The sequence below is a fragment of the Saprolegnia parasitica genome (assembly GCF_000151545.1).
Source record: "Saprolegnia parasitica CBS 223.65 unplaced genomic scaffold supercont2.99, whole genome shotgun sequence".
NCBI classification, from domain to species: domain Eukaryota; phylum Oomycota; class Saprolegniomycetes; order Saprolegniales; family Saprolegniaceae; genus Saprolegnia; species Saprolegnia parasitica.
The window spans coordinates 55775-78075 of NW_012156493.1; the positions used below are offsets into that span (position 1 = coordinate 55775).

The 22301-nt window shown below is 59.3% G+C and overlaps 9 protein-coding genes across 9 annotated transcripts; 2 read left to right on the forward strand and 7 right to left on the reverse strand.

Annotated features, from left to right (window-relative positions):
• Positions 1–89: 89 nt before the first annotated feature.
• On the reverse strand, positions 90–1961 carry SPRG_12504 (prolyl-tRNA synthetase). The gene is made up of 2 exons (XM_012352415.1): positions 729–1961; positions 90–682 (listed from the first exon to the last, which is right to left on the reverse strand). The coding sequence occupies exons 1-2, from the start codon at positions 1910–1912 to the stop codon at positions 268–270; spliced, it is 1599 nt and encodes a 532-aa protein (XP_012207805.1). The 5' UTR covers positions 1913–1961; the 3' UTR covers positions 90–267.
• Positions 1962–2051: 90 nt separating this feature from the next.
• On the reverse strand, positions 2052–3814 carry SPRG_21156 (hypothetical protein; the record flags this gene model as incomplete). Its single annotated transcript, XM_012352451.1, has 8 exons — positions 2052–2403; positions 2453–2505; positions 2551–2652; positions 2697–2789; positions 2830–3003; positions 3050–3135; positions 3483–3668; positions 3715–3814. The coding sequence occupies 8 exons, from the start codon at positions 3812–3814 to the stop codon at positions 2052–2054; spliced, it is 1146 nt and encodes a 381-aa protein (XP_012207841.1).
• A 269-nt stretch (positions 3815–4083) lies between these two features.
• Positions 4084–4977, reverse strand: SPRG_12505 (hypothetical protein; the record flags this gene model as incomplete). Its single annotated transcript, XM_012352416.1, has 3 exons — positions 4084–4575; positions 4619–4844; positions 4895–4977. The coding sequence occupies 3 exons, from the start codon at positions 4975–4977 to the stop codon at positions 4084–4086; spliced, it is 801 nt and encodes a 266-aa protein (XP_012207806.1).
• Positions 4978–5445: 468 nt separating this feature from the next.
• On the reverse strand, positions 5446–10728 carry SPRG_12506 (hypothetical protein; the record flags this gene model as incomplete). The annotated part of the gene is made up of 1 exon (XM_012352417.1): positions 5446–10728. The coding sequence occupies one exon, from the start codon at positions 10726–10728 to the stop codon at positions 5482–5484; it is 5247 nt and encodes a 1748-aa protein (XP_012207807.1). The 3' UTR covers positions 5446–5481.
• A 637-nt stretch (positions 10729–11365) lies between these two features.
• On the forward strand, positions 11366–14031 carry SPRG_12507 (hypothetical protein). Its single transcript, XM_012352418.1, has 4 exons — positions 11366–11422; positions 11463–11815; positions 11863–13587; positions 13637–14031. The coding sequence occupies exons 1-4, from the start codon at positions 11401–11403 to the stop codon at positions 13970–13972; spliced, it is 2436 nt and encodes an 811-aa protein (XP_012207808.1). The 5' UTR covers positions 11366–11400; the 3' UTR covers positions 13973–14031.
• A 224-nt stretch (positions 14032–14255) lies between these two features.
• Positions 14256–17983, forward strand: SPRG_12508 (hypothetical protein; the record flags this gene model as incomplete). Its single annotated transcript, XM_012352419.1, has 12 exons — positions 14256–14602; positions 14649–14834; positions 14879–15443; positions 15487–15797; positions 15849–16037; positions 16080–16152; positions 16199–16466; positions 16513–16666; positions 16718–17135; positions 17175–17626; positions 17671–17802; positions 17849–17983. Exons 1-12 carry the CDS (start codon positions 14303–14305, stop codon positions 17981–17983), a joined length of 3183 nt encoding a protein of 1060 aa, XP_012207809.1. The 5' UTR covers positions 14256–14302.
• Positions 17984–18055: 72 nt separating this feature from the next.
• Positions 18056–19023, reverse strand: SPRG_12509 (hypothetical protein; the record flags this gene model as incomplete). The annotated part of the gene is made up of 1 exon (XM_012352420.1): positions 18056–19023. The coding sequence occupies exon 1, from the start codon at positions 18968–18970 to the stop codon at positions 18056–18058; it is 915 nt and encodes a 304-aa protein (XP_012207810.1). The 5' UTR covers positions 18971–19023.
• Positions 19024–19665: 642 nt separating this feature from the next.
• Positions 19666–20603, reverse strand: SPRG_12510 (hypothetical protein; the record flags this gene model as incomplete). The annotated part of the gene is made up of 1 exon (XM_012352421.1): positions 19666–20603. A coding segment is annotated over one exon (938 nt), but the record flags the coding sequence as incomplete, so codon positions are not given.
• Positions 20604–21539: 936 nt separating this feature from the next.
• On the reverse strand, positions 21540–21812 carry SPRG_12511 (hypothetical protein; the record flags this gene model as incomplete). Its single annotated transcript, XM_012352422.1, has 2 exons — positions 21540–21767; positions 21798–21812. 2 exons carry the CDS (start codon positions 21810–21812, stop codon positions 21540–21542), a joined length of 243 nt encoding a protein of 80 aa, XP_012207812.1.
• Between the last annotated feature and the right edge of the window lie 489 nt (positions 21813–22301).

The window sequence follows — 22301 nt, forward strand, 5'->3', positions numbered from 1 at the left end:
CCGCCGGTGTGATCACACGACATCGCGCGCGTGACAGACACCCGTTTGGGCAGTTCGACCGGCAGAAGCCTTGGGCAGAAGCCGTACCTCAACGAGTAGAAACGAAGTTCTTGATTATTGCTACGCGTGGGTGCTTCGTGATCACGGTGCTCCGTCGCGTCGATGCCAACACGGCTGCATATTGGTCCAGGGCCGAGCGTGAGCAACGGCTGCATCATCAGGCACCGACGTGCGCCCGCAGCTCCGACGGCGCTACGTAGGACACATTCATGCTGGGACGGTGCAGCACTTCGAGGAGCCCCTCGGTGGCGAACCGCTTCCGACCACGATACGCCATGTGTACCCAATGAGCTCGGCCTCCGTGAGCTTGACGCCTGGGCGCTCGGCCCACCGGTCGTCGAGCATAACGTCGTCGGGCAGCGCGGCCGCGAGGTCCGTGGCGACCGCCGTCGCCGTCGACTCGGTGTCCTTGCCGACACCGATGACGACGGCCTTGTACGGCGCGATGGCGTCCGGCCACACGATGCCGTGCTTGTCATGCAGGCTCTCGACGGACGCGGCCATGAGGCGCGTGACGCCCATGCCGTAGCAGCCCATGTCCATGTTCTGCGCCTTTCCGTGCGTGTCCACGTACGTCGCACCGAGCGCCTTGGAGTACTTGTGCCCAAGGTAAAACACATGTCTAGCAACACACAAGTGTCAAACATGACATCAACCGGCGTTCGTACCCGACTTCAATGCCCCGTTTCTCGACGAGCTTGCCGTGCTCGCAACACGGACACCCGTCGTGCTCCTTGGCCAATCGAAAGTGGCCGGAAACGGCGTTCTGGCCCGCGAGAAAGGCGGCGAGACCGCCCGACGGTGCGACGCCGGCGTCGACAAAGATGCGAGGCGACGGCAGCGATAGCGCGCACTCGACATGACCCGGCTTGACTTGGACAAGGCCATCGACGTCGTCGATATGGTCCTTGAGCGAAAGCGGGTTCACGTCGCGACCCTCCGGCGTCAAGACGACAACGAGTTGCGTCTTGTTCTCGGCCAAGTAGAGCGTCGGGACATATCCATGCGTTGACGCCACGAGGTCACCCAGCGACGCGATTGGGGCTGAGATGCTCGACGCGGGCAAGACACCGCGCGCCTTCTCGACGTTGGCCGCGTACGTGCACGACGAGCACGACAGGAGCGCGTCTTCGCCAAAGCCCGAGAGCACGTGGAACTCGTGCGAGAGGCTGCCACCAATGTTGCCCGTGTCGGCTTCGACCTGCGCGATTGGCAGCTGAAGCGTCGCAAGGATCTTGTGGTAGGCGTCCACCATGAGGTGGTACGTCGTCTCGGCACCGGCGCGGTCAACGTCGAACGTGTACGCGTCCTTCATCACAAACTCCTTGGCGCGAAGGAGGCCGAAGCGCGGCCGGATCTCGTCGCGGTACTTGCGGCCGATCTGGTACAAGCGCAATGGCAGAAGCTTGGGCGACGACACGGTCGAAGCGACGAGCGACGTGAATACCTCCTCGTGCGTCGGGCCGAGGCAATGGGCAACGTCGCGACGATCCGTCACGCGGAAGAGCTCCGGACCGCTCGACTCCCACCGACCAGTTTCCTGCCAGAGGTCAGCCGTGAGGAGGCAGGGCATACTCAGCTTCGAGCACTTGATTGCATGCATATGCGTGTCGATAATGGCTTCGAGCTTCGCGAGCGACCGGCCAGCAAGCGGCAGCATCATGTAGATGCCATTCGATGTCTTGCGGATGAAGCCGGCGCGGACCAGCAGCTGATGGCTGGGGATGGCTGCGTCGGCCGGAACCTCCTTCGTCGTCGGGATGAACGTAGCGCTGCGGAGAGCAAGCGCTGGCGCAGTCGAGAGCGACCGCGCGGACGTCAAGCCATGGAGGCGATGGACGCTGCGCCACATGCCACCGATCTTGACCACGAACCGAAAAGACGACGCTCGGGGTCGACCGTGTATCCGGATGACACTCATATCCGGATAACGGATGTCAAATCTAGGGCAATCTTAGATTGTCAGTTACCAAACGGCGCCCATTTCGTGTTCAAAGAGCGCTGCCTTGAGCTGCGCGATCTCTCTCTTGGGCGGCGTTGGTCGCGATCACGCGCAGTTGGTCCTCCAGCACCCGCACCCGCACCACGAGCACATTGTTGTCGTCGGTCGAGCCCGTTCGTGGGCTCGACAGTGCCGCTGGAGTCTCCGTGTTGACTGCTTTGTCTGCGCGCGCCACAATTGCCGGCAAAAACAGCTTTGTCGGTGGGGGCTCGTCCCTGTCGCTAGAGGCCTCGCCGTTGGCCTGTCGAGGTGGCCGCAACGGAGGCACCATCGGCTTGGTCGCCATCGTCCGAGCCGAGCCTAGCCCCGGTTCGTGGGCACGGGCAGACGCAATGTGGTACCTAATACCATACATGGGAATTCGACGCGACGACAGCAACATTCTAGTACGTGGCTTGCTCCTTCAAAAAGGCGTTTTCGAGACGCAGGCGAAAAATCTCTGCCTACACGAGGCGCGTCAGTGCGCCCCGACGCATAAGTTAGCGTACGTGAACATTTGGGCCAATCGAATTGGCCTTGGCTTCGCCAAGCTTGGCGTCGACGAGCTTCTCGAGCTTGGCAATGACGCTCTCTTGCGTACTTATCGTTTGCTAGTGCCGCCATGAACCTTTGCTGGTTTTCGTCATCGAGTCACCTTGTATACGCTGATTTTTTGCATCTCGCGCTGGGATTTCTGGACGTACGCTGCTTGGGCGACGTGGGCAGCTTCCATTTCGCGGTATTTGGTCTAGCGCAGCGTCCAGACGACCCAGCGATGAAGCAAGTACCTGGACGGCCAAGAGCTCGGCTTCAAAATTTCGACTCGAGAGAAGCTTTTGCGTGAGGTCGCGATGGCTTTGGTCGAGGTCGTTGTATTTGGATTGGAGCTTCCGGTAGTGCTGTGCTAGCAACGGCATGTTGCTCGTCGTGAGGCGGTCGCCTTCCAAGCATAACTGCAGCTCCTAGAGATCGAAGACACGTGAGCACGCATCACGACTCTCTGTGCACCTCTTGTTGGCGCTGCTCAAGGGTTTCGTAATTGTTGATTTTGACCTGAAGGGTCTGCAGTAGCTGGTCCTCTTTTGCAGGGCTTTCTACAAGGCATCATGAGGTAACGTTCAGTGCGCAAGCTGCCAAAGACTCGAAGATCGACGATTTCGATGCCACAGGTTCGCAGTGCTTGCGTTCGCTTGTCCATCTCCAAGTGCAGCTACGACGCGTCGCGTCCTTGATCAAACCCATGAAACAAATACCTTTTCGATGGTAGCCTGCTTGGACCGCAGCTCCGTCGACAGCGTTCGCAGTTGATCACGCATGTCATCCCGCGGCGTTGCGACCAGCGGCGGCGGGCTACCAACGCTCAATGGGACTTTCTCAGACTTGTGGTCGAGGGCAGCGAGTTCCAATATTCGAGGCTCTGGTATCCTTGGCTCGGGAGCACCGTCTCGGAAGAGCGACGCCACGACGCCAGAGATGCCACCCGTGTCGACAACCGACGAGATCGGGTGGCGACTGAGGCCCCTCGCGATTGCGCCCATCCACGCGTGCGTCTTGAGAATCGTTCGATTTGTGCACATGATGCGCTTGCTGCGAAAGGTCTCGACGCTCGTCCAGATGCGGAGCGAAGCTAGCCATTCATTGATCTTGCGCTAGCCAAGAAAATGCTGCGCTACCGCGAAGAACGAGCGAGTATGGTGCCGAGTGCATTTGAAGAGGAATGCCCACGGCAGTTTTGGTCTCGGACGCGGTTGCTCGAGGAGGCGACACGGTCATCGGAAGGCTACCTCCGACACATACCATCTATCATCGCGCGCCGTAGAGTCGAAAATACAATAGACTGGGAGATACCTCGCCCCGTGCGTTGGGCGCATACACGGAGCACTGGATTCGAAGCGGCGACGAAGCGCAATCAAACGTCATTGGGTACTGCCAGTGGTACGCATTGGCGTCCCAGCGGCCTCCGGGGGTCAGTCGCCAAGGAATGGACTGCCAACCTCGCAGGGCATCGGCTGAAGCAACAACGGGCGCTGGCTACGGGCGATTTAGCTCGCGTCGGGAATTGACATACGTACGAGCGGCGCATGAACAGTAGTGGTTGTCCCCGCCGCATCGGCGTCCAAAATCTCGAGTCGAAGCCGCGTCCTGTCGTCGACGAGGCTCGGGTGCATTGCATTCGACCCAATGCACTCCAACGTCAGCTCGGCACGGTGCAGCGAAGGCCTCCTATCGATCGATTGCTCGTGAGCTCGTACTTGCAAGATGGCGAGAACACACAGCTGGTGAGTCCGAAAAAATGTCACCAGAAGGCTCGCCGACGCCGGCGACGCGCTCGATGCTGATGGTAGTTGCAGTTGCATGGACGCCTCCGAGTCCAACGGAAGATACTCCACCGGCATGGCCACCGACGAGAGAAGTATGTCTTGGCCATCAACGCTTTTGGCGATGACCTCGAGCACGACGCCCCACACGCCGCGAGTGCGCACATTGGACGGGACGTTGACGGCAAGCATCTCGTTGTAGATGGGTGATGCGCTCTAAGAACGTAGAATAAATAAATGCTGCGCCTCGCTATGCTACCTGCTCGACGACGCGTGTTGCGCCGAACGGTGTGTAAAGCCCATCGTAGACCCGCCGCTCGCCCGCGGGGCAGGTCCAAAACTCACAGGCCGTCGCAGCGTCCAGCCGCCGCGTCGGTCGAAGCACAACAAATGTCGTCGGAGCTGCATGCCCTAGGTGCTCGAATCCTTGGCCAAAGTGGACAACGGCAAAGACGTTGTCGGTCGTCGCGGACGCACTAAACGGTCTAGCCACCTCTGTCGTCAGTATCCTCACTGCAATCTACAGCGATTGTACCGTGTTGTAGCCTTGATATCCTGCGGCGTCGTGCAAAATTCGGGGCGAAACACCGCCGTGTCGGCGCTAGACAAGTCGAGCATCGGTGGTGCGATTGAAGGGCGCCGGGACAAGGGTTCGCTTCGTAATGGTTGCTGAATTTCCGAGTTCCGCCGACTGCGTCCAAGAAGAGGAGGGGGAATATCGGTGGTAGAGTTGCTTCCTGCGACTACATGAGAATGGTCCATGGAAGGGCGGCGGGATCCACCGGAGGCTACTGGCGGCGGCGTCGGAGGCGAACCAGCCATCCGATTCGAGGGATCGTCTAGCTCACTCATGCTCTACAAACGCGCTGCTCTTGAGCCAAGAGGACAGGCATGTAGCGCCAAGCGAAGCTCGGTCAATGAAGCCGTTTCAGCAGTAACGCCCCTTTGCGATAACTATGACAAATGCAACGTCGCAACTCTGGGCGATACCTCAGTATTTTTGCTTGAAGTCCAAGTCCTCGTCGCACGGTGCCAGAACGAACCTCGGGCTTTATATGTGTGCGTACACCTCTCTCTCTCTTTTGAGCAATGAATCGGTACCACGTGGATTCACAAACGTTCTTAGTCTGTGAGCGGACAGGCGTGCTGCAGCGACCGGTGCCATTGCGGCGCCCGGCCTAGTCCTGGAATGGTTTTGGGTGACTTCAATACATGGACGCGCCACGACTTGCAGTCCAAAACGTACACGACACCGCGTGCGCCACGCAGTGTGAGCAGTCCGTCCATGACCGCGGACGCTCGGTCGAGGTAGTAGACGCCATCGTGTGTGCGGTGGTCGTGCTTGAAGAGGTATGTCGCGCCCGCCGAGAGAAAGAAGCTGTGGGCTACTGGCGCTGGGGACACGCCGACGCGCCACTTCACTACGACCAAGAGCAGCGCTTTAGACCCGAGCACGAGGCCAACAAGCATCAAGAGGCGTGTGGCTTGGCCGATGTAAATGACGCCTGCATCGCATGCCACGTTGAGGTCCAGTGCGGTTGCTGAGCAGCGGAGGTCAATATCCACTCGGTGCTCGACGGGTGCCGTCGTTGTCAGGACCGCCGCGACGACCCACACGACCACATTGTGCACCGACAGGTAGTACGAAGTGTACTCGCGTGTGAAAACGAGCAAGAGGTCGCTGATGATGGACGCGAGCCACGTGACCTCGTTGGCTGCGAGCACGAGCTTGTACCACGGGCGGTCGTCGTAGAAGAGGGTGATGACGCCGGTGAAGTGCAAGGTCGGCGACGCCGTCGAGAGCATGCAAATGGCGGTGAGGCTTCGGAGACAGAGGAGCGGGCGCCCGACCCACGCGACGCCGCCAACCTGTCCGAATTTGAACATGTTGGCGCCTTCAACGTGGCCGCAGCTCCACAATGCGTACGCAACCACCAACGCTGCGATCGTGATCATTGTAAACGTCACGTAGACAAGACAGCCCCGAGCGTACTGCGCCAAATTGACGGGCACATCGTGCGCCTGGACGGACTGGCGCCGGGGGTCTTGGAGGTTCGTGATGAGTGTCAGATTGCCAGCGTCGCCTTGAAACGCGACAACTTCCCGCGCACCAGCGACCCACTCGTAGAGGAAGAGCCACGCAAAAAAGCCAAACGCTGGCTCGTCCAGTAGCTTGGCGTGCAAAAGTTGCAGTGGCGGTGCCCCGTCGAGGTATCCGTAGTTGATAAATCCAATCTCCAAGCTTTCGATAGCGTGAATCGCATCGCTGTCCGGTGCTGCTGACGGTACATGCGTCGCCAGAAACGCCTGCGTTCGACTGAGGTACGCCAAGCACGCCGCGTGGTTGGTTGGGTCGAACGAACACGAAGCAGATATGTTCACGGGAGACGCCATCGCCGCAGCAACCACGTAGTGTTGTCGCGAAGGTGCTACCATGGCGAGAACCCCTGTCGTCGGGACACACGGCTCGGTGAACGAAAGCAAATTGTTGAGTCCAATGTCAACACGAGAGGGGTACGCCACGTCCGGGCACAGCGGCGAGGCGCCAAACGTGATGCCTCCGCGTCCTAGCCACGGTGGCGGCACAGGATGCGACGAGTCCAGCGGTGTAATAGCGGCGTACGCGCTCTGAGCTGGCGTCGACACCGTCAAACTCGAGCGAACAAGGTCCACGAGGTTTCGAACGGCGCCCTGTACGCGTGTCGGGACGTTGATGTAGAGCATATCGACAGATCCAAAGGGCCCGAGGACCTTTGTCAGCAAGTCGAAACCTTGCGAGAGCGGCAGCGAAAACACAGCGCGTTGCGCTAGAACACTCGATATCGTCACATTGCGATACGCAAAGGCAGAGCTCGCTCGAAGCAGACTGTGACCATTGATCCTGCTCGAGTTGTCGACCACCGCCATCAAGTCGTTGGCGAGGCCCCAGTACATTTTGAAACTGGATTGGCCCGCGATGCGGTAGGATCCGTTCTGGCGCTGAAGGGTCAGGGGATACACAAGACCGTACGCATTCACGATCGAGTAGACATTGGAGACACCGATGTGCTTGTAGTTCTGCCACTGCGTGTCGTAGTAGGTGACGTTGGCGCGACGCCAGACGTCGGCTTCGTCGACCACACTTCGGCGCGGCGTCGAGAGCCAATGGACTCCGGCGATCGACCGCCGAAGCTCGGACGCAACACCGACTTCAAAAGCTTTACCCCAGCATGCCATAAACCTTGCACTATCCACATTGTGCACCAGCGACGCCAAGTAGACGGCGCCGTTCTTCGCCAAGGCCCGGCACCGCGCTTGGCGGGTGCTGGTCGCCGCCATTTCCCACGTTTGGTTCCAATCCACGTAGCAGTACGGTGTGAAGAGCCACGGCGCGTCACAGGCGTCCATCGAGCGAAGCGCTTCGATGGCCACGTCGATCGAGGTCAAGACCGAGTGCTGGAGGCGAGCGCCATAGTTGGCTGGCGACGCCACGAAGGCAACGTCGGCGTCAAACGGCCCAAACCAATTGACGTGCTTGTCGTCCAGTCGACACGACAGTGGCCGTCCAAAGACGAGTTGCTCCGTGAGCCACGACGCCACAAAGGCGTGACCACCCGTGACGTTGAACTCGCTCCAATAAAAGTTGTTGGTCAAGTCTGTCATCGCCACTTCGAGGTACAGGACACTGCCGCCGAGGGACACAAACATGTGCAAAAGTCCAAGCACAGCCACAAACCGGCGCCAACGGCGTGACCACGTTGTTGGCGCAACATTGTCGACGTCCACGCGCTGCAACTGCGCGCTTAGTAAAAGCACCCCCATCGGCGCCGAGGTACATTTTGGCACGAGGAGTCTCCAAAGCTTGATGTCGAAGAGGCACTCCACCGATCCATACGAGCAAAAGATGACACCGGCAAGCACGCTTCCGACAACGTCGAACGTCTGCGCGGTCGCTGCGGTTGGCAGGGGTTTTATAAAAGCTCGAGCGACTGCGGACAAGCGCAAACTGGGCTCGGCCAACGGCAATGCTGGCGAAATGGCACGTTTCGGAGAGCACATGGCTGCCAAGGTGACACAGAAAACGACCATGAGTTGAATGCTCACGAGGTCCAGCACTCGTCGAAAGTCGCCAATGTGAACGATACCCGAGTCGCAGTGAACGACGTAGTCCATATTCTGGCTCGTACACTGCCGGTTTAGCGTCGCGGTCGCTGCCACGGGCGATAGCGCTTCAACGGCGACGATGACGAGCCACACGAGAAGGCTCGAGGCGTGGCAATGCATCGCCGAGATGCCCCGAGCAAACACAATGACGAGTTCGTTGAGGACGTACGTGATCCAGCACGCTTCACCAGCGAGAAGCGCCACGATGTACCAAGGACGGGGCGAAGGCATGAGCCGCACGACGTTCGACGCGTCGAGGGTGACCGACGACGTGCTCAACAGCAAAATGGCAGCAAGACCGCGAAAGATACACAGAGGCCGACCAACCCACGTCGCGCCAACCGTTCGGTTGAAGGAGACCAAGTTGCGTCCCACAATGTAAAAGCCACGTTTGAACGCCATGTAGAGAGTCCATGATCCAACGACGCAGAGCGCTAACGAGACAACGAGCACGAGGTACCAGCCGACCTGCGTCGCACTTTGCAGCACTTGGCCCAGGCCACTCGTCGAGAAGTCGGTCGGCGAGTACGCATTCGACATGAGCACGACCGACCGCACGTCGCCTTCGAACGAGACGACCTCCCGCACGCCGAGAACCCATTCGCGAAGCAGCACCCAGCTCGAGAGCGTCCACGCCAAGTCCTTTACGTCGAGGAGCGATTGGTGCAGCATGAGCCACGTTCCGTTGGGCGATCGTGCGTACTGCATGTGCTCGAGACCCATGGCGATCACGTCGTTTGTCGCGGCTGCAAATTCGGATCGGGCGATGTCGAGGCGCTGGCGAACCCGCGACGCCGCAGAGCAATTGACACCGGCAGCAGCACACGCCGCGCTGCTCGCGTCGGTCGCAACGACACCAAACACGAGTGCGGCGGGGCTTGGCGACAACCAAAATGGCGTCGCTTGCGTGCAGCCGTCGAAAAAGTCGAACGACTGCTGTACGAACGACGTCGGAAGGTTCGAGACGCACATGGGGTTGCCGCCGTAAAACGTGTAGTTGCGCCATGCCAGTGGCGTTGGCGTCGTCGTGACGCCTGTCGGAATCGCGCGGTAGGCGGCGCTGAGAGCCCGGTCGACGCCGAGGCGTGGTACGAGCGCCGCCTGGAGCGTGTCGTACGCGGCGAGGAGCGACGCCGGCGGCACCCGGTAAAACGCATCCACCGATAGGAACGGTCCGAGCTCGTAATGGAAGAGCGCAGCTTGGGCAGCAAAGACGCCAGTGGCATAGTTGGCATTCCACGCTTCGATAGGAATAGCTGGCATCGACGCACTTATATTGGCGCCAACGTACTTGGACGTGCCCCAGACCAAGCTCCGGTTGAGGCCCTGCATGACCCAGAGGTCGTTGAGCGGCATGTAAAAGAGATTTTGCGACGTCCATGGGCCCGTCACGCGGGAGAGACTCTTGATGGTCGTGCTCAGCGGCATCCCGAGCGCGTTCGTAAGCGCGACCGTCTCGGTCATGCCCGTCTGCCACCGGTTCTGCCACTGCAACACAAAGGTTGTAATGTTGAACGACCGCCAGTACGCGATTTCGGCGTCGACACTCGTGTTTGTGTGGGCGGACGCGGTGGTCGCGAGCCAACGGCGACCTGCCTCGGTCTCTTCCAAACCGAGCTGAATCGCAACCGTGAACGGCATGTTGGGGCCGGCCCAGATCGTCAGAAAGTCATTCCAGTCGACATTGCGCAGCGTGGCTTCCAAGTACACGGCGCCATTCGCTCGGTACTTGGCGTCGCAGCGCGCAGCCCGCTCTGCCGTGTGGGCCACGGTAAAGGTCCTGTTGAAGTCGACGTAGCAGTGCTGCGTGTTCATGCGCATGGACCAACTTGCGCTCAGAAGCCGAAGGTTCGCGACCGCATACTCGATGGACGAGAGGTCATGCAACGCTAGCTGGCGGGCGTACGTCGGGTAGACCGTAGTGACGGACGACGACCCATTGTACCCTTTTTGCACGCCAGGCAAACTATTGGTGATGGGAAACGTGGCTACGGGCGTCGTCGCCAGCACTCGGTTGAGCACGTCGATAAGGAACGCCTGGTGACCGCTCAAGTTGTAGTCGGGCCACCACAGATCGTTGCGAAAGCATGGCGTCAAGTAGACGAGGAACCAGAGACCGCAGCTCAGCGAAAAGAGGACGTAGACGCAACCCGCGATGGCCTCGAGGCGCGCGGACCGCGACAAAGGCGCCTCGACACCGCGTTGCACTGGCGCCGGGTATATCATGCTTCGTGTGCTGTCAATGCCACCGACTGCTGCACCGATTCCACGAACTCTGTGCCAACACAAAGGCGCGAAACGGGTTTAAAACTGCTCACGAACCAATAATGAACTATCGCTGCGATGGCGCAGATATCAGAGACGAAGCGACGTCGTGGCCTCAAGTGCTTCGGGACGACGACGACGAACGATCGATGATACGCGTTCCTGTGCGGAACGAGCGGCCACGAAGCGCCACTCTTGACCTCAAGTGGGTTTTGCTCCTTGGGTGCTATCCGGGTGGACGCGGGACGTGGGTGCCAACGACGGTCGCATGTCGCAAGCGCCGCGGCTTCCTGTCTACTGCGTTGGTAACTGGGACGGGCAGGGCCAGGGACCGCGGCAACGCCGTGGCTGGTCGAATCGGCCCATTTCTCGTGCTGCGTCGAGCCTTCCACGGAGCAGCTGGGCGCCTTGAAGTTGGGCGACGCCCTGTCTCCCGCCACAGTACTTGCACGGCTACTTTAAATAAAGCGTCTCACCTTGTATCTCAATAGAATGGATTGAAGCATTAAATAGCTTATGTTTTCTATGCCGCACCCTCTGAAAGCTGCTTATTTTTATTCCAGAGTGAGCTAGACAGGGCAATGTGGGAGATTGCACATTTGCCGATTGGCGTCCAAGCAGCAGCAGCAGACCATGAAGTCGCCGGCGCTCTCTGGTACGATCCGCCAACTGCGTCGAGGCTCAAGGCGTCATAGGTGTGACCCCGCGCGGCCACGTCACGCGGCTCTCGCTCCGGCGAGACGACGAGCATCCGTGGCAAAAGTCCCAGCCCTCGCTCACCGACTCATGCCTCGGCTTGCCCGGTGCGGCAGCCAAGAAGCCCAAGGCGTCGGCCTGGGAGTCGCTTGTGCAGAGCCTCATTTACGGCGTCATTAACTCGATCCTGACGATCCCGTGCATGTACGGCTACGCCGCCATCATCTTTAGCCACTCGGACTTTACCACCTTCATGCCCGCCCTCGCCAAGCTCGTGCTCCTCTCCAGCGTCGTGCACCAGATCATGTTTACGACGCTGAGCTCGCTCCCTTTCGCGATTGGCCAAGTCCAGGTACCAGCACCCATGCTCGTCTCGTTGACATTAATAAGGACGTCTAGGATGCGGGCCTCATCTTCCTCAGCGCCATGGCCACGTCCATCTGCAACACGCTGGGCGAAGACGTGCCGCTCGAAGCCAAGGTCACGACCGTCCTCGTCACGATCGGTCTCTCGACGGCGGCGCTCGGCATGACGCTCGTGGCCATTGGCAAGTTCAAGCTTGCGGGCCTCGTCTCGTACCTCCCGATGCCGGTCGTCGGCGGGTACCTCGCATTCATTGGGCTCTTTTGTCTCTTCGCCGGCCTCTCGCTGTGCACGGGCCTAGTCATCAACGACTTTAGCTCGATGGCGCAGCTCGCGTCGTGGCACCGTTTGCTCTTGTGCGCGCCAGGCGTCGCCGGCGGGTACCTCTTCCTCTACGTGAGCCAGCGCTACGACAACTCGTTTGCGCTTCCGAGCGTCATCGTCGGCGTCCCGATCCTCTTTTTCTTCGTGCTCTACGGCTTTGGCTACAACCTCGAGGACGCGCGCGCGTTTGGCTGGGTCGCGCCGCTCGCGCCCGCCGCCGGCTTTTCCGAGATGCTCTCGCTCTTCTCGTTCGAGCATGTGCACTGGTCGGTCCTGCCGTCGCAGGTCACGACGTGGGTCGGCATGACCTTTGTCGTCGCCTTCTCGTCGTGCCTCGACGTCGCCGCGATCGAAATGGACATGGGCGCGCAGCTCGACATTGACCACGAGCTTGCGTGCGTCGGGTGGAGCAACTTCCTCTCGGGCATCCTCGGCGGCTACACAGGGTCGTACATCTTTTCGCAGACGATCTTTACGTACCGCTCCAAGACCAACTCGCGCGTCGTCGGCATCTGCGTCATCATCTCGGAGTTTGCGCTCGTCGTGCTTCCGATCTCGATCATGAGCTACGTGCCTCGCTTCTTCTTTGCGGCGACGCTCATCTTTATCGCGATCGACCTCCTCCTCGAGTGGCTCGTGCACGTCTACCACAAGGTGCTCTTCCAAGAGTACCTCGTGCTCTGGCTCTCGTTCTTGGCCATCAACGCGGTCAACCTCGAGCTCGGCATGATCATTGGCATTGGCTTCGCCATCGTCAACTTTCTCATCGGCTACGCGCAGGTCAACCAGGTCCAGCGCGTGTACAAGTCGTCGACGGCGATCCGCAACTACGCCGCGCGCAGCGTCATCGCGGACAAGCGCGACGCGATCGTCGTGCTCGAGCTGCACGGGTACCTCTTCTTTGGCACGTCGGTGCACATCGTCGAGGACGTCAAGAAGTTTGTACGCGTCCTCAAGCCCGTCAACCCGTACGGGTCGCTCGTGAACCGGCCGCTCGAGCACCTCGACGGCACACCGCTGTCGCCCTCCGAGTCCAAGAACCGTCTCCCGACGCGGTACCTCGTCCTCGACTTCAAGCGCGTGACGGGCATGGACGCGACCGCGGCGCGCAGCTGCTTTATGATCCTCCAGGAGCTCTGCTCGTCGCACAAGATTGACGTGATTTACGCCAACGTGCTCCCGTCCGTCTCGCGCCTCCTCATCAACAACGACATTGTCGACGAGACCGTCCTCTACCGCAACTGCGACGAAGCGCTCGAGTACTGCGAGAGCCACCTGATTCTGGCCTCGCGCACCAACTCGTTCTTCCGCGCCGACGCCTCGCTCCCGCTCTTGCTCAACCGGTTTGTCGGCCTCCCGGACAACGCGGCGTTGTTTGAGCCGCTGGCGCCGTACTTTGCCAAGCAGCTCGTCGAGTCGGACCACTACTTTTACCAGGTATTCATCTTTCCTACTAAGCGTCGGTGCGATGGAAGTACTTGTGTAGATTTCCGAGCCGTCGCGTGCGTTTTACATCCTCGGCGCCGGCAGCGTCGACCTCTTTATGAACAAGGACGGCTCGGTCGACAACGGCGAGAGCGCGTCGCTGGCGCTGCTCGAGAAGGTGCACGTGGGCGCGATGTTTGGCGAAGTGGATTTCTTTGTGCAGCAAATCCGCCACCTCTCGGCGCGTGCGTCGAGCGACTGCACCGTCTTTTGCCTCACGCGCGACGCGTACGAGGCCATGAAGCTCGAGCAGCCGCGCCTCTACGACGAGCTCCGCGACGTGATCATCAAGAGCATGGCGCTCACGATCGGCAACAACAACTGGCTCGCGCTCTAACCTACAACTCTTGCCGCTGGATGTATATAACACAATAGAGGTCGCCTTGTGATGTACTAGTACGCTTGTCGTTTGCAGCTTCTATAGTCACCGAGGCGTGCGATCGCGTCATCGGACTGAAGGCGGCCAAGATGTCCCTGGTTTCGTCGGCCGAGTCCTTTCGAGCGTCGCGTCGGTATAGAAGAGCGTCGGTCGCAAGCTACGAGTGCACCGTCGTCGTTGCAGAGCTCCGGTGGTCTCGTTGCTATTGCGAGAAGTGGGCATTGTCGAAGAAGAATAATCCAAGATCGCGTATGCACCAATCAGCGCCAGTGACGCTTCGCGACCACCATGGCCACCATCGCGCTCGACATTGGTCAGGCTCCGACGACGTACGGCAGCCACGGCGACGTCGTCGGGTCCGAGTATTACTACGCGCTCGTGTTTCCCAACACGCCGCACGCGCTGGACGCCGGCGCCACCGACCGCATCTCGTTTGCGGACGCCACCGACGTCATCCGGCGCGTCACGTGCGGCTCGGACGCGGACAAGGACGCGGCGGTCGAGGAGTTCCGCGACGCGTGGGTCGTCAAGTTTCGCAGCCTCGCGCCCGCCGCCACGGATCGCATTCCGCGGCACTTTTTCAGAGAAGTAGATTCGACGGAGGCCTCGTCCCTTTTCTTCACGTGACGCGTAGCTCATGCGCAACATTGTGCTGCAGCGCCTCGAAGCCGTGCCGGGCATCACACTCGCGACGCAGATCTCGGCCGACGACCAGAGCATCTACTGTTTGGTGCGCTTGACGCGGGACGCGCTGGTGCACTTGGCCGGCGACGTGCAGCTCAACCTTCCCATTTGGTCCGAGATTGATCCTGGCAGCCAGGTAGCGTTGATATATCTCAGCAAGCGCATGCGATTGCCGAGTAGTATTGGCTAGAGCACGGCCACGAGACGACCGAGTACGCGACGGAGGTGGCCGAGAAGGAGCTGCATCGACTCTTTCTCGAAGGCCACGTGACCGCGGACGAGGCGCAGGTCTTTCCCGGCGAGTCGCCCGCGATGGTCGCTCGGCGCATCTCGGCGCTCAAACGCATCGCCAACCCAAGTGTGCAGAAGCGGTTTCCGTCCACAGCACTCTTGTACTTTCCATTCCAGGCCGACCCAGCCCTGCACTACCTCTTCCGGCACGTCGAGGGCACGTTGCCGTTCCGGTGGGTTGACAAGATGCGCTTGACCAAGGCGGCACTCGACAAGGCGTTCAACTGCGAGATGCTGCAGCAAGAGGGCTTCCTCACACACCACCTGTGTCTTCACATGCCCACATCTTGTGAGCACAGCGACGATGTGAGCTTGGACCAGCTCTGTGCGCAGTGGGGCGCGCTCAGCTCGTACGTCTACCTCTACAAGCACAGCATTTGCCGCTCGTGGCGCGTGCTCTTCTACCAGCCGATTGAGCTCATTCGCGACTACTTTGGCGAAGAGCTCGGCCTCTGTACGTGCAATCGGTGACGTCTCGCGTTGTCACTTGAAACTAGACTTCGCCTTTTTATCGTTTTACGCCGAGATGCTCGTTGTGCTCATTGGCATCAGCATCGTCGACGCGCCCTTCTCGCTCGTCTTGCCGGACGCAGTGCTGGGCTACTACAACATGGTCCTCGCGAGCGTCAACTGCCTCTACGCGTGCTTCATGCTTCGAAAATGGGACGTCCGGCAGCGCGCGCTCGCCGTGGCATGGGGCATGGACAACGTCCAAGCCGACGCCACCATTCGCGCCGAGTATACAGGTGTCGTTGGCATCAGCCCCGTGACGAACGCACCAGAGCTCATCGCCCGGCCGCAGCTGCAAGTAAACACCCCCTCAGATGACGCGCGACCCGACCGACGGCGCTGCGAATAGGCGATGCGCAAGCTCCAGGCGACGTGTCTTCTCTGTCTCGCAATGGGGCTCAATGGCCTCGCGATCTACGCGGTGTTTGCCCTCCAGGCCCACTACGAGTCGATCTACGACTCGGACGACTCGTTCACGGTCTACTCCAACATTGTCATCGCGTTGCTGATCAATTTGAGTCAAGTGCCGTTCCAGCCGGTACGAAGCTGCTCGCGACGACGCATCTGACATTGCCGGTAGATTGTCGTGCGTCTCAACCAGTTTGAGAACCACCGCACGCACCACGCCTTTCACGTCGCCCTGACCGTCAAGTGTACACACATTTCTCTTCCTCGGACAGAAGCCAAACGCTTCACTAGTCGCACTCTTTCAGACCATCAACAACTTTGGCCCGATCCTCTTCTCGACGTACCTCAAGCCGTACATCTTTGGCTGCAACCTGTCGACGATGCCGCACTTGGACGCTGCGGCGTGCGCCGACGAGACGGAGCACTTGCTCTTGAGCGTCCTCTTCTTCAACTTGGCGCTGTCGGTGCGCGAGATCGCGACGCCGCTACTGCTCACCGTGCGCCACGCGTACAACGCCCGCCGGACGCGCATCTACACACCGCTGGACACCGAGATGGGGTACGTCCGTACCGAGCTCGAGTTTCCGGCGAAAAAGCTCTTGCAGGTCTCGCAGCCTCAACGACGAATTGACCCTCGACGTTTACGACGGCGTCCTCTTTGACTATGCACAGATCTCTATCACGTTTGGCTACATCACGTGGTTTGGCGCACTCGCACCCCAGGCCGCGGTCATTGCACTCGCCATCACTCTTGTTCAAGTAGCACTCTTCTTCTTGTGACACAGTTGCGTAGCTTGATCGTATGCGTAGATACGCGTGGACGCGTACAAGCTATGCTACTTGATGCAGCGCCCGATGCCACTCCCCGCGTCTTCAATCGGAGGCTGGATGATCTACTTTCGCATGCTCACGCTTTCTGGCGTCGTCATCAACGCCGGCAACGTCGTCATCGTGCAAATGCTGGCTTCCCAGGCCAACATGACGTTCCGTAGCATTCCCATGAGTGCGTGGCTCGACCAGCTCTTCTCGCTGACGCTACTCATGACGGCGCTCTACCTCGCGTCCGTGCTCGTCTCGCTCCACGACGCCTCGGATCGAGAGGTGCTCCACACGATCAAGAGCACCCTCAAGCGCCAAGCGTACCTCCAGGAAACGTACCTGTTCCAGCTCACGAGCAAAGACAAGGTCGACCAGGTCCTGCGACCGCCGGGGGACATTTTTCTCAACGGTTCGTTCTACCGCTCCTATCCGGCTAGTATTGTTGTAGGCGTCTTTCGGTACATTGTGAGCGGCGACATCAATGACGGCGAGCAAGTCGAGGAGCTTCGCGAAGAGCTCTGCGCGCTCGAAGCCAAGATCCAAGCGTTTCCAAAGCTAGAGACAGAGCTGCTGGGCATGCTGTACGTCGTCATTGTCGGCGCCAACATCCTGCCGATTATGGACCGCTCGACCAAGGCACTCGACGCGTTTCTGAAGGTCAAGCTTAAGCAAGGCGACAAACTCTTGCCTTCCAAGGCAAAGACCGTCGTCAAGAAGAAGCAGCGCAGTCCCGTCTGGAACGCGCCGTTCGAGTTTAAGATCACGAGCATGGAGACGCGGCTCGTCATGGAAGTCTACGACTGGAACCTCGTCGGGAAGAGCAAGCTCGTTGGCGTCGCCTCTGTCCCCATCACGCGCGCACTCACAAGCGCTGTCGACTTTAACGAGATGGCTGTCGAGGTAGATACAGCAGTATTGCAGGGTCGTGTCATACGAAGGGTTAGGGCATCTGCGACATGGTCGCCCTCAACGTACCCGTGGAGATCGAGTCCAAGCTGCTGGCCACGATGGCCAGCGATATCCCAAAGTTCGGCAAACCCGTGCTGCACATAAGCCTCGGCGTGCGTCTGAACGAGGTACCCTTGCTTATGGCTGGATATGCAGCTCAGTCGAGGACGCTAGCTGGGCTGCCAAGGGCTGCGACTGCACAACTACGTGGCGCGAACGCGAGAGATTGTCAAGGCGATGGACACGTATCTGGTTTGGAAGCCGCGACGCCCGCGGCAGTCAACCATCGACGACGACAACTCACGCTAGATGCTGCGTGTGCCTTTTCGATTGATTCAACTCTAAATGGACGAGCAAGTAAATAAGGCGGCGTTGGCGCGGCTACACGGCGCTGACTTCGGTCGTGTGCATCATGTACGGCTCCGTGGGCGCTTGCGACGCGACGCGCACTTGTTTCCGGTGGTGTGTCATCTCGGTCGGCGTCTTGCGCTGGAGGTAGAGGAGACAGAGCGCGGGAAAGACGTCTGGCACGAGCGTCGACCAGACCGTGAAGGGCACGATGTCCATGTGCTGAATGAACGCCACGTCGAGCGCCAAGCACGCCGTGAAGAAGACGCGGAGGCAAATGCACAGCATGATGGTCCAGAGTGAGACGAGGAGCTTCGAGAGCGACCGGTAAACTTCGTCTTCGCCGAGGACGGCGCGCGCACGCAGGAGCCGCGTCGCAATGCAGCAGCCTTGGAATACGAGGAAGAAACCGGTGCCGAGGAGCGTCACACACCCCGAGATGACAAGCACATAGTACAGTGGGCTCTTCATAAAGTCGATTTGGCCTGCGAGGGTATCGGGGTACGTGGCGATCACGCAGGACGAGCCGAGCACGCAGAGGAAGATGACCACGTTGCACGCAAGGACGACCTTGCGCAGCGTCACAGGGCCATCGTGGTGGCCCGCGGCTGCAGCGCGAGCCCACGCTAGCGCGATCATCGCAAGGGCAAAGCACTGCAGCAGCTGGGCGTACACTTCACATAAAAACATGCCAATCCACTGCGTGCTGTTGGGGTTCACGATGAATTGGAGGCTCGTCGGCGTCTCGGCGGCGACGGCAAAGAACAAGAGGAGATGGAAGCCAATGCGCTTGAGATCGCTGTGGTGCGTGATGTGCATGTAGAGCTGCGTGGCGATGCCGACCGTCACGACAGCGTACAGCGAGAGAGAGATGTAGCCCGCGACCTTGTAGCCGACAACTTCGGACGGCGTCAGGCCGCTGCTAACGACCGAGCCCGTCGAGGACATTCAAAATGGCAGCGTCAATGGCCACTGCGCGCGGCAGATATCCAGTTGGCGCGTTCGATTCTGTAGTGCGAGGTCGCCTGTCACGGTACGCACTTGAGTTGGTTTTGAGGTTGCTTTTACATTTGACTCGGATTTGTATGGGTAGAAGTGCCGTTTGAGAAAGTAATTGAGTTTGCACTTTGGCAGCGTGTATCGGCGGAAGGGGATGTGCAGCTGTGCAGGAGCCTCTAGCGTTCGTTGCGCCATACGACCCGTCGGTAATTAGTGCATGAAGATGGGCGATGTTGGCGCAGTCGATGTGCCAAGCGCACGCCATCCACGTCGAACGCGAGGTGGTCAGAAGACGAGTCCGAATGCTTGAATGCTTGAGCAACCACTCGAACGACGTTGCAGCGGCGCGCGCGCTGCTTACGTTTGCAGCAACTACTAGCACTGATGCAGGACACGACCGAGTTGCAACTCTTGCTGAGTTGCTTGCTCCAGGGCCGTTCTCATCGTGGCTACGTTGGTGAGTCGTGCGCCGACGAGCTGGTTTCAACCAAAGGTACATGTTTTAGCCGTGCCGTAAACTCCCCGAGATCCCGTTTACTAGCAATAGTATGGAGCTCGGACATGCACTCGAGGCACAGAGATATGAAATAGGTCGGTGAATAAGTTAAAGGTTGACATAGAAGTTATGACGTAGATTCGCACGGCTACGCGTGGCCGCTCGGGCTCGCGTGGTCGTTCCACGCCGCGTCCATTGTCGCCGTGGCGGTCTGTAGCGCGTCTTCTGCGCCGCCGGCAACGGCGACGCGCTGCACCTTGCGCGAGGCGGCGGGCATGCGGCGTTGGAGGTAGAGGAGGCAGATGACGGGGAAGACGTTGGGCACGAGGTATGCCCACACCGTGTGTGGCACGACGTCCATCTCGCGTACGAAGCGGAACTCACAGGCGTCGCACACGATGAAGAAGACGCGAAGGACGTTGCAGAGCATGATGATCCAGACAGACACAAAGAGTTTGGTCGCGGACCGCGAGAAGACGGTCGCGCTGAGCATGCTTCGCGACTGGAGCATGCGCCGGTAGATGCGAGTCGCCTGGAAGAGTAGCAAGCTCGACGTGAAAAGGATGACAACCGAGCCGAGCGAGACGATCAAAATGTGCAAAATGCTCTCGTTGTAATCGCTCGCGCCAGCGACGTCGTCGGAGAAGGTGAATACGGCACCGTCAGTCACAAGCATTGCGAGTACCATGGCGACGGAGATACCAATGATGAAGCGTTTGAAGCGCACGGGGCCGTGCGCGTACTGCCCGACCATGGCGACGCGGGCCCAGGCAATCGAGAGCATCGCGAGCGAGCAGCAGAGAAGCGTGTCGGCCAACAGCGAGGCCACGAAGGCACCAATCCAGCGCTGGCTACGCGGGTAAAACACAGCTTGGACGCTGAACGGAATGTTGCCGACGATCACGTGCAGCAAGAGCACGTGGAACGTCACGCGGCGGAGCCCACTGCCGTGGCGTACGTGCAGTGCGAGGCGAGAGAGCACGCCGAGCGCCACCATCGCGTACAGGACGAGGGAAAGCGCGCCAGCGACGCGCTGTGCCCGCTCTTCCTTGAAGCTTTCCCATGCGTCATGGTTGGCTTCCATTGGAGGCAAGTGAAAATGGCTGCCGCTCCTCTGCGGTACTGTTTCATGACGGGGCACTCACGCAGCCATGTGCTTAGTTATAACACTGGGACATCCGCAAGCTTCCATGGGCTTCAAACACCCAAAAGTACTGGTGGCGCGATGACGCCTGTGGGCCGTAGGAGGCCATGACGTATTGAAGTATACGTCACGTATACGTATTGGCGTCAAAGGTGCTAGAGGCTGTGCTATAGGTGCCCTTCATGGTACATGTAATACCGGTATCTCGGGTAACGTTAGCTTTATTGCTGTGGTAGCGACTGCGTGGCCAATGCTCTCGCAAGTGCGCAAGTGGACATATGAGTCTACGACTGGTAGTGAGCTACAGTGTACAAGTGTGGAAGTGCAGCTGTAACTGGGGCGACACTCGCAGGATGGTGCAGTGGAGGATGCAGTCGGCGTGCATGGGTCCGTGCTATGTTGCGTGCTTTAAGTCTCAGCGAAAACTGATATGCGTTGATAGTGCCAACAGTGTTACAGAACACGCGCCATTTTCCGGCGCGTCAAAAGAACTTGGTCCCAAGCATCCAGCGCCAGTTCACGCCGACGAACGCAGTATCCAGCGTCATCTTCCAGCGTCCATTCTTGCGTTGCGAGTTGCAGCCAAGACTACCGGTGCCGGTACACCAAGACTGCAGAGGCCACGAGTAATCGAACCCTGTACCGGTACCACTTAGGTACGGGTACTCGAGTCCAAAATGACTCTAGCCACCATTCTCCTCGACGCCAATCTTCGTTTCGTCTGCTAAGCATCTCGCGAGCCCCAATGGTATGCAAAACTAATGCTTGGTGCAATTTAGACTCGTCATGACTACCGGTACACGTGAATATGTATTTCACCTCATGTAGTGAAGCCGCACAATCGAGTCGATCATACACATAGCTTGGGATCGTAATGCCTAGAAGCCCATGAGCTGCTCGACAAAGATGCGCATTTCTTTTCGGCTCAGAAGGCCGTTGCCGTCGACATCGAAGGCGGTGAAACATTCTTCAAAGTTGACGGGCGGCACGACGTCGCCGTCCTTCTCGTACTCGGCGATGAGCGTGTTGACGAACTTGCGTGTCTCTGTCTTGTCAAGGTACCCGCTGTCGTCGCGGTCGTACGCGCTCCAAATCGTATCGACGCACTGGTCAATCGTCTCCTTGAAGCTCGCTACCTGGGCCGCGTTCATGCTGGCGCTGCCGTCGTCGACCTTCTGCTGCCACCAAATGACGGGCCTTATCCCGCCAGGTCCGAATTCCCGCCCTAAATCGAGGCAACATCCGAAATGAGGCCAGTAAAAAAGGACGCTGCGTGGGACACGCACGAGGTTTAATTTATTTATGTGTTTTAATTTTTATTATTGAGCTTCAACGTTTCTGGGCGCAAGTCGAGGATCTCGGCGATCACGGTTCGCTGCTGGCACGAAATCTAGCACAATCATTTTTCACTAGTTTCACACACGCGTGTTATTGTCTTTACGACCTCCAGGTTGCTGCTGCAGCCCGCACAATAGCGAACCTCTCGCCATCACAGCAGTTCAAGCACTAAACTGGCGCCAGTCCTGCCCATGACAAGCATGCAGGAATTCGGCGGCTTGCGACATGGACGAGGCTACGCCATGTAGCGCCATAAACTTGGAGCCTATCGACGGGACGCCCTCGGTCCTCCATCTTCTTTC

Coding starts and splice junctions, on each gene's coding strand:
- SPRG_12504 (XM_012352415.1), bottom strand. CDS start 1,912: ATGTGGCGCAGCGTCCATCGCCTCCATGGCTTGACGTCCGCGCGGTCG. Junction 683..728: donor AAACGGGGCATTGAAGTCGG/GTACGAACGCCG, acceptor GTGTGTTGCTAG/ACATGTGTTTTACCTTGGGC.
- SPRG_12507 (XM_012352418.1), top strand. CDS start 11,401: ATGAAGTCGCCGGCGCTCTCTG. Junction 11,423..11,462: donor GAAGTCGCCGGCGCTCTCTG/GTACGATCCGCC, acceptor AAGGCGTCATAG/GTGTGACCCCGCGCGGCCAC. Junction 13,588..13,636: donor CGGACCACTACTTTTACCAG/GTATTCATCTTT, acceptor GTACTTGTGTAG/ATTTCCGAGCCGTCGCGTGC.